The 10,782-nt window shown below is 41.1% G+C and overlaps 1 protein-coding gene across 1 annotated transcript in view; it reads left to right on the top strand.

Moving 5' to 3' along the window:
• The window catches only part of SARC_06678 (hypothetical protein), a 10,688-nt gene extending 7,410 nt beyond the window's left edge, over positions 1 to 3,278 (top strand). Inside the window, exons 7-9 of the mRNA XM_014299413.1 lie at positions 1,012 to 1,389; positions 1,996 to 2,108; positions 2,700 to 3,278. Of these exons, the coding sequence (XP_014154888.1) occupies positions 1,012 to 1,389; positions 1,996 to 2,108; positions 2,700 to 2,919 (711 nt within the window). The 3' untranslated portion in view covers positions 2,920 to 3,278. The remainder of the gene's footprint in view (positions 1 to 1,011; positions 1,390 to 1,995; positions 2,109 to 2,699) is intronic.
• The last annotated feature ends 7,504 nt before the right edge of the window (positions 3,279 to 10,782 follow it).

Here is a 10,782-nt window from a genome sequence, read left to right as displayed (position 1 = left end):
GATGTCTTGCATATCTGTAGGTGATTGTGTTGATGGATGTGATGTCTTGCATCATCTATAGATGATTGTGTCGATAGGGTGTGATGTCTTGCATCATCTATAGATGATTGTGTCGATAGGGTGTAATGTCTTGCATCATCTGTAGATGATTGTGTTGATAGGGTGTGATGTCTTGCATCATCTGTCGATGATTGTGTTGATAGGGTGTGATGTCTTGCATCATCTGTAGTTAATTGTGTTGATAGGGTGTGATGTCTTGCATCATCTGTAGATGATTGTGTTGATAGGGTGTGATGTCTTGCATTATCTGTAGATGATTGTGTTGATAGCAAGTCATGTCTATGTGCTTGGATGATCTATTGTGCTGCACCTGAATGCGGGCGCTGATAATATCGTGACCATGTGTCTTGATTAGGGTGATGATATTGTGGTCAATGTGTTGCTTGTATGCCATGCTTCATACGACTACCGCTACGTATCATATCCCAATCGACATATTGATAAGTTCCATTGTATCAAGCGCGTATTGTGGAGTTCCATACTAATGGAGGTTTTATGGAATATTGAGGTTCTATTCCTCATCACATATACGGTCGCTGATTCAGTTTTTGGATTGTCAACGGGCATACTATCGTAAGGAAAAGGCTGGGCGGTATCAACAACCAGTACATCTTGTCCGTCCTGTTGATAGGCGGTGACTCATGCGACTGTCTTACTTTGTCCTGCCTATGTATATTGATTATATTGGTATTTGTTTCGTTTTTGTATTTGTAACTATACATAAATGTGGGTTGGGGTATATGTATATACATTGTGGGGGTGGGTGGGTGGGTTCATAAATGTTGGTGTGTATGTATATACATTGTGGGTGGGTGGGTTCATAAATGTTGGTGTGTATGTATATACATTGTGGGTGGGTGGGTTCATAAATATATATATATATACACCGCAGTCAACCCATGCAACGATTGTCAGCTAACGTTTGTCATGGCCTTAACTACCTATTTGCAGACCATCTCGTACAAAGACGACCAACCGCTGTTTGGGCGAGTGCATAGAGTGTTTGCTGCGGTAGCGTTCCCTGCTGAGCGGTACGGTGGTATGGTTGCGTATGAAGGGCCGCAGATGGAGGTGCATAGATGCCCCTTTGGCATAGTGGGTCTGCCCAGTGCAGGCACACGGGCGCCGCTGTTGGTAGGGGAGAGTGTGTGCTTCAGACGAGGTGTGCGTGGGGGTGTGAGCCGAGGCAGAGGCGATGGCAAGCCCAAGTGGGAGGCCATGGAGGTGTGTGCGTTGTATGCACAGAGTGATCTGAAACACACCGACAAACGAAGGGGACGTGTGGTGGGGGTGACCGACCAGGGCGGCGAGATCGAACACGACGGCAAGGTATGCACATGTGTGTCACGCGTAGGGCTGTGCATATTGATTTACACTAGTGTTTATACGTGGACGGTGTCGCCACGAGTGTACGAGTTAAGCGTACGACTGGTGCATATTGATCTACACTAGAGTGTTTGTACGTGGGCAGAGTCTCTGCAAGTCAATTCTATAGACTGTGGATATATTTAGATGTAAATTATATATACAAAAGGAATGATCGGCAGGGAACGTCGTCCTGGGCGTAGCATAGTGTCTCGTTCATCGTTTTGTAACCGCATGCAGCTACGTCTGCCTCTTGCCTTGTCATCCTTGATAGGTTCTGGATACTGTACAATCCTCTGCCAATATAATCGGGTGTGATGCCAGTTAGTTGGTGTCCTATTTATGCCACACTCGCTCCATAGATGTATGCGTTTTTGTTAATGCAGTATAATTTTCCTGCTGCTGAGGCTCACTTGGCCACGCTCTAGTTGCTGGCGTGACTTATCCCATGGCTGTATATATTCTGGCAGTATTCTGTGTTGTTTTATTCTTTTGTTTCTTCTCTATCACGGGCAAATGTATGACTTTGTTGGGGCGAGCCTAATGGAATTCCCTTTATTGTCTGTACAGAATGTGCCTTACTATCTGTGTGAGGTGCTGGAAGGGAGCGTCATGGTGGAAGGAGAGGAAGTGGAATTCAATCTGGCCGAGAATTGTATCACCAAGACCCTGAACTGTTGTCGGTATGTTTTAAAGAGCTACAATCGTTGCAAGTCTCGTTTCATTCTTTTTATTATTATTATTTCATTCCCTTATGTTGTTCAACTTGCGCCTTTGAATGTATTCTATGGATGTTCACTCGCTAATACTCGAATGCGGCTGATTCTTTACGTATAGTTAATTTATACTATGTATGTTTGCTCGCTAATACTAGAATGCAGTTGATTCTTTACGTATAGTTAATTTATACTATGGATGTTTGCTCGCTAATACTAGAATGCAGCTGATTCTTTACGTATAGTTAATTTATACTATGGATGTTTGCTCGCTAATACAATAATGCAACTGATTTTTTTTGTAGTTGGTCTAGTCTACGTTATGAACCTATGTATTAGATTGTGCATGTATAACTGCGTCCCGATTGCTTTCTTGGGAGTTTTATATAAATATATATATATCATTTCTTCACACGCATCCTTCAAATTGTTGTTATTTTCCAGTTCTATTGGATATACTTTCCCCGAATGTATGTGTGCGTGTGTAAAGAGGAATAGATGTCGTCTGTAGCCACTGTCTTCTCATTTCTCATTTCCGCCTCTTCCGAACTGTATCAGAATCACACGGTCTAGGTTACGTCCCCGAAAAATAATCGGACTGGCGGCTCTCACGTTCGGGCCCATCCGGCAACCGTATCTGCCACACAAGACCTCCAACGGATTTGCCAATAGAACTGGTGCGAAAGAAGAACCAAAGCAGGTGCTGGGGGACGAAACCTCTGCCGAGGGTGGCGTGAGTGAGAATGGGGTGACGGAGGTGGGACTGGCGAATGAATGAAAGGTTGCCTGGGCCCCAAGCATGCGGCTCTGAGCGGGCGTAAATGCAGATGAAGAAATAATATTAGCTGTTTCGAGCTACAGTACGAGAATTTAGCACAGTGAAGGTGAATTGGTACTCCCCGATGATGGTTGTTCAATGCAATAACTCGGAGAACTTCGAGCACCAATAGTATGGTGTGGTGATACAACCGATAAAGGGCAATAAATGATCATAGTTGACACAGAAATATCTCAAGGCTAACAGTGAGATCCAGAGCAAACAAGGTGACCTCTGCTGCTATTCACGGTCTCATCCACTGCCTGTGGTGTGATCAGTACTGGTGCGAAAGTCCTCTGTGCAATAAGTATCAATCCTACTGAAGTGAAAAGATTTTTTTGTGCTGTGAGTACTTATGTTGTTGTGAGAAAGACCACTGTGCAGATATGTCGATGCCGGGAAGTGCAACTGAAAAGTAATGCTTGGCCTCGATGCACTATATCGGTAGAATAGCTCGTTGAATTGTGCATTCTCAAGCAGTCACCTGTGTGTGTCCACCATCGTTCCTCTCTTTATCAAGCATCATCGACGTGGATCTCTTTATATAAGCAAGCCGTAGACCACCTCATTAATTCGTAGGGATCTTGCGATAGACATAGAGCTTTTTCCTCGTATGCGTTAAGTTTCAAATCGTATAAAAAACCGGGTGGTGGCTTGACATTTTGGTTGGCGATTAAAAAAAAATCACCATGTCGCTACATAGTAACAAGCACCCACCTGTGTGCCCAACATCGTTCCTCTCTATACCAAGCAGCACAGACCACTTCGAACATGGAGTGGTTCTTATAGTGCCACGTCGTGGACCTCGTTAATATATACAAGCCCTAGTCCACTTCAGTAGATGCGTATACATCCTGCGACACGGCATAGAGCACTTTTTTGGTAGGCGTAGTTTCATATCGTATAAAGAGCCGGATGGTAGATTGGCATAGGACAATTTTCACTATGTCGTTACATAGTAGTATACTCTTGTCCATAACAGGATACATTTATGAGTATACTATCACAATATTGCATTGCTGGCGTTAATCGCCTCGAAACTGCGCTGCAAAATATCATAACGGGAACGAAGTTGGTTATCTTCACACTTCCCTGATTATTGTGCCGATCATAAATTCTTGAATGCACCGAATAAATACAATATTTCTGATAAATATTATGGCTCTTTCATTGTTTCATAACATATGTGATGCCGCTTTCAAGCTTTTTGGCGGCAGATTCAATTGCGCGTTTAACCGGTGTCACAATCGAAATAAATCCCACCTGTCGTAAGTGTAATTGGTTTAAAAATTATTTTATGGTATGGTTTCTCGCAGACCGCATACCACATTCACCGTTGATCTAATGGTTGGTGTTTATACCCAAGACTCGACCAGGTTGCATCTGTGTATTATTATTATTATTTGGAATCTGGCCCTAATAATACACTGGAGTAGTCGGAATTATCCCACGTTCGGCCTATGATATCTTTTTGTCGATTGCAACCAGAAAGCTTCAACAGTATGAAAACAGAGAACATATTGGGCTATTAGCACCAGTGGTGTCTGTACCACCTGCCAGTATGTATCTTTTATAGCAATTCGTAGGTGTGAATATATTGCAAGCGTCTACTTGTGGATGTATACCGACAAGGGCTGGCGACACCAGGGTTGCCATGGGCTGTTTTTGCAGCGGTTCGACAGCCATAGATAGATGCACGACGAAATATTCGATCACGTTTGCACTGTATTCATGAGGGGATAATGTAGAAAGTGATATATGTGTGTGTAAGTATCTCGCTTATGTGCAACTGAACTCCCTAAAAGTGGTCTCAGAACGGAACAAGTCGGAGAGTACGATTCGAAACTGTACAGTACGATATTTCGCCAAACCACACAATGTCATAAACCACCATACATATATCAATGTAGTTAGGCGTTGTTAATTTTATCAGATATGTCTAGTCATATACCCCAGTGCTAGAGTAGTTGTATTACATTGCACTAGTATATTATCACTTAAGTGTCCTACCCAGCATATGTATAATATATATGTAATCATAAGACAGTTGACGGTGCCGATGTATCTGAATATAATCAATCGTTACGTACACGAAATATGTATGAATTTTGCTTCCTGGAGTCGCCATTATATACGGCTTGGAGTTTATCGAAGGTTTAGCTCAGTACATTTCAGAATATGATCACATTTTGAAGAATCTATAGTACACATACTTCATACCTATGTATAGATAAATACTACACTGGACTCATGACCAAGCTTACGATGCAATGATACAAAAGTCGACAAACGGGGGACTCAGAATAGAATTCACCCCCTGAATACTCGAGGTGTGCACGTACTTTGGAAACTATGTCGAACCATAATTGAGTATATGCATATGCTATATTGTAGACAGTACCTGTGTTACAAAACGCCTGCAACACAAAGCGGCTACGTCTTGAAGACGAAATATAAAAGACAAATACATCTACAGAAATTTGCATGTGATCAGTTGTAACTGTGTGTCAGACCCCGTTGATGGCCCCGCGATTGACAGGAATCAATATACGATTTTAAATATCAATACCTTCGATGGAGTATAGTGAGAAGTATATTTTATATGCATACAATTATACAGTATTAGATAAAACACGCCATCTACGCACGTGTGTCACTGGCACGGATACAATGTAGGGTTGCCATTTGTCATGATGAAATGCTTGGACTTATTTCGAGTTTGTCCGATTCTCTTCTACAGGGTTGTTCTAAGACCACCCCGGGTCCTGCCTACTTGTCCCATACATATGCATGGTAAAAATCCCAACTAGGGCAGAGAGCTAAGTCATCAGAGTTAGCTCACTCCCGAGAGCTAATTTAGTTCTTATATTTATCCCAAGAGTTGAGTTAATACTTGACCGACTTCCGAGAGCAGATTAAGTTTCTCAACCGATCGCCGAGAGTGAATTAAGTCTGCCAACCGCAACATTCCAAAAATAGCTGCGGCTCTATGTGAGTCACAACCTATGCGGCAAGGCATCATGTGATCGGCGTGAGATTTAGTTGTAGAGAAGTTGAAATAGAATAGCATCGAAGTGTTAAAGTGTTCTGTATAAGGTTTCCCATACTGACCATATGAGTTTTTACCCTGGCCAGCCCAAGCGGCCGAACACCAGCACAAACATCTCGGGTATAAAACCAAAGGTGAGGTCAGAAATAAATACATATATTTCCACTTTATTTAAAATCTACTACTTTGCACTCTAACAGGAAGGAACAAACGAACACTAAAAGTCGTTTGTTGTTGTCTCACTATTTTTTACCATCTAGTTTACAAATTATATGTAATAAATATTATAGTCCTTTTGCGACCATTTTCGGTTTATGGGCTAGAAATCTTTTACTTTCTTGCATCAAGCCATACGACATAGTAAACTCTACTTATGTAGATGAGTATGCTGAATCTGACTAACGCCGCAGGCAATGGGGGAAACTTTCTTGCAACAACTATAACAACTGCGCGATTAACTATAAGTAACTGCCACTACAAGTTTCTCGGTTGCGATCCGAATGATGTTACCCTCGTCCGTGATCCTGATTACGTCTTAAATAACCGGCCTTACAACCCTTCGTGGTCGCTCCATCCACGCCCCTGGCAAGTTTCATTTTCGCATACCTGGCCGTGACATACTGGGATTGATTATATCAAGCTCATTATCATTTTTAAATCTTATACTCGCGTTTGAGTTGTTCGCTTTAAATCACTTTCTTGCGACGGGAACTTTTGAAGTAAACCTACAGCACGCATACGTCGTGAAAGTAAGAGTACTTAGCCAGTATTTCCGAGTTGGTTCGGGATGCTACCGTAATTCTTATATAGTTATTCCTGGATGCGTATATATATTTTACGTCAGTTCTGTCTCCAAGAAATCTTCAACAAAATAGACCAAAGTAAAAAAATTATATTTTGGCAAAAAACAAAAACAAAAAACTGACGGATGTTCAGAATCAGACGAAGCCCGTTTCTCAAGTCCACTTTGTCCACATGATGAATCCTACTCTGTCAGGATATCACTCAGTTCCGTTCTCCTTTCAAAAAACGATCAAAATTGCTTTCTTTGACACCTTCAATCGTGAAAACGGCGAAGTCATGCGCGCATAGTCTCAACGTTGCCGGCACCTCCATGACGATACTGAAGGAACAAAGATTCCTTCTCCCTAGTGCTTTTATCCCATGCGCCTTTAGCTCTGGACTTTTATTATTTCGATCAAAACGAAGTTTGTCAACCTCTAGTTGCCACTAATCAACGTGATATCCATGAATGTTCTATCATCACTCTTGTTTATAACTGTATTAACCTAGAGAAATGGCATCGATCCATACTTTCGATCTACATGTTCAACAGACATGCCTTTCATAAGAGCGGCTAACTAATTCTTAAGATCAGTGTTTTCAGTCGATAACTTACTTATGCGCGTTGGCTCAGTGGTCTCGGACGCAGATTCTGGGTTGCCACTTGAGCTTGCTAAGATTAGTGTTTGTCCTGTACCCTGTAATTTAAGACTTTTCCTTCTGAGTTTCATCAGAAGAATTAGCTGAGGCGTCTTGAGACATGTCCCTTGTCACACTTCTTGGCTTCGAATAAGCGAGCTTCGAGGTTGAGGCAATAGTTCAATAGTTGGCCCTCGGGCTCTTTCTGGTTTTAGATTAATGCCTTAGAGTAAATAAACGCTTAGGTTAAGGCTAAGTATAATAAAACTTAAAAGTAAATAACCGGAATGAGTCTTTTAGTAAAGTTAGGTACGCCTCGTGAAAACAGCAATACTCTGAGGGATTGTGAGGCTGAGACATTGCCTATATATAATCCTCTCAGTACTGTTTTCGCCGATGAAATTTCATTTAGTGTTTCGTTGTCGCTCTATTAGAAACTATGGTATCGTTGGGGCGAATTCGAGAGATTCATAAAATCCTATCTTTAGAAGAAAAATAAATAAAAGGGAAAAGAAAAACACTCTTGATGTCCATAGTTGTTGCATTAACCAATAACTTTCCACTTATCAAGAATTACCGACTAGCCTTCATCAGACTGGTAAATCTGGTTGGCTGAACGGAGGATATAACTGATCAATGCTAATAGTCTTAGAAACCTATGTTCGGTTGAGCACTCCCGCTACCGAAGTATTCAGATATAATTGAATTTGGAAAGTAAATATATAGTTATTTTAATAGAACTAGACCAAATCTTATATTTAGTATTTTACAAGGGCCTTTTAATGGCCTTGTCCAAATATCTTATATGTAAAACGGAATAGGTATTTAATTAAAAAAATCTTTAAAAACCATCTAAGGAAAACTAAGTTTACGTACTTTTAAAAGTACGTTAAAATTACAAGATTCTATTGTGAAGGCCCGGCTTTTACAAGAAAAGGTACAACGCATACACAACGTTGTATATCCATGCTAGCGAGAGACACGTAATGTGGCCTCGTTAAAAAGGCAAAATAGATGGAATGCTACCAAGAAGATAGCAGAGTATCAGGTGGGAGACAGAGTTAACATCCGTCAACGTAATTACGATGCTACTGTACTAACATCGAAATGGATAGGACCTAAACCCTAAAACATAATAGTGGTGAAACCTGTGAGGTTAATAACCCCGACGGATCTAGTACTTTAAATAAAGGCACTAGTCGAATTCTGACTACTATGATTATTCTCGCAAGAAGACATGATTCTACTACACCCCTTGACCGCTCCAAATTCAAAGACGTTATAAAGAGAACGGATAAAGGAGAATATACATATTATCGTACACACTTTATAGACGGTACAATCGCTGAATTAACTTTAGGCGCTTTTGACAATCAGGACTATTTAAAGGCCTTTAACAGAAAATGGCGTAAACGCCTACATATGTCACAGGCTGAAAAAGATAGCATGTTCCCATCATCTGAAGGCACGGAAGTTGAAACTTGGCCGCCAACAGGTTGTATCTCGAGCTTTACTGCTCATCCTTCGTATGTTTCAAAAGAAAGAAAAACGTTGAAGCGAAAGAAACACCCAGGGTCGACTCACAGGGTAGCCGAGAACGCTTATTGAGAAACATTAACTATACGTTATGCTACTGTATGTTTTCGACCCGTTTTCCTTTCTCGCCTTTTTGACCCATAATCAGCTTGAGTGAACAACTTGCTTCTCCTGGGTCTCAAAGCTGGGTGGGGGCTCTGTAAAAGCCGGTCCTCAACATTAGGATCTTGTAATATAAACGTACTCTTAGAAGTACGTAAACATGGGATTTTAATGACTATTAGCGTTGCTTAGTTTATCCTCCGTTCAGCCAACCAGATGTGCCAGTCTGATGAATGTGAATTCTTGATAAGTGGCAAATTTTTCTTCTTTTTTTTCTTATTACTTTTTTTCTAAAGATATAATTTTGTGAGTCTCTCGGATTCGCCCCAACGAAATATACCATAGTTTCTAATAGAGCGACAACGAAACACTACATAAAATACATTCGGCGAAAACAGTACTGAGAGGATTATATATAGGCAATGTCTCAGCCTCACAATCCCTCAGAGTATTGCTGTTTTCGCGAGGCATACCTAACTTTACTAAAAGACTCATTTTGTTTATTTACTTTTAAATTGTATTACACTTAGACTAACTAAGTGTTTATTTACTCTAAGGCGTTAATATCGCCTTGATAGACCGAAACTTACAATAACACATTGATTTCTAAACAGTTCTTTCCCCTTTCTTTTAACTTTTTTTCAGATGGTACTTTATTTATATTTAGCTAATGTATTAACTTGACATACATTCGTATGTCTATCTACAAATTAGACATGCGGTCACGAACACTTAGTACTTCTAGCGAAAATAGAGGCACGTCTTGTGTGATCGAGGATATTAAGGCTCTTACCAAAAGGCAGTAACGATCATTCTTACACAAGCTACCACTGTTAAATCCTAACTGACTTAAACTGTATCTTAGTTTATTTAACATGGTTTAAAACATAGAGATATCCATCGAAGTCTACATTGATGACAACTAGAAATTAATCTGTGTCGAAATTTTCAACCACGATATTTACGAACTTACTATCGATGCTGTGTACTATAAGGTGTTTGAATTTGCCGCCTACAGTCAGCTCGACACCTCTGTGCCAACATGCCACCGGCATCATGGCTGTTTAACAAAGCCACTATCGATGGTGGTACACAACCAAACTTCCACTTCTCGATTACAGCTGCGCCCCCGCCCCTACTCCCCTAAAACCCTAAACCCCTTGTCGACTTTGTGGCCAGTCCAGCCACGGCATTTTGGCTGTCCAGACTCTATCTGTCGTCGTTATGGCTCTTCCGCTCACAACAGAAGGCAACAAGTGCCCTCTGGACCGCTCTACCCTGTCATGTACCTAGTGCGACAGAGGGGGGCACAACGACATTGCCTGTCTTAGCTAGTAAAACCACGGGGTCACTCGTGGAAACACCAGCACTCTCCGCCAATTACATACTCCGAATCACATACCGCGGTTCCCAATATCCCGAACGCTCACTATCGTATAGAACGTGCAATTTGGTACCCACATCCCCTTCATGTAAACTTCGATGGAAATTATTAGGCTTCAAACTATATTAAACTAAAATACAATTTAGTCAGTTAGGATTTAGCAGTGGTAGCTTGTGTAAGAATGATCGGGACTGCCTCTTGTTAAGAGCCTAAATATCCTCGATCACCCAGGGCGTACCTCTAGCTGTTCTTTATTGAATAATTTTCACTAGAAGTACTAAGTGTTCATGACCACATGCCTAATTTGTAGATAGACATAATAACGTAAGTT

The sequence above is a fragment of the Sphaeroforma arctica genome, assembly GCF_001186125.1.
Source record: "Sphaeroforma arctica JP610 unplaced genomic scaffold supercont1.486, whole genome shotgun sequence".
Lineage (NCBI taxonomy): Eukaryota > Ichthyosporea > Ichthyophonida > Sphaeroforma > Sphaeroforma arctica.
The sequence above is the reverse complement of the archived record's forward strand: the minus strand, read 5'-3'. Positions and strand labels throughout refer to the sequence as shown.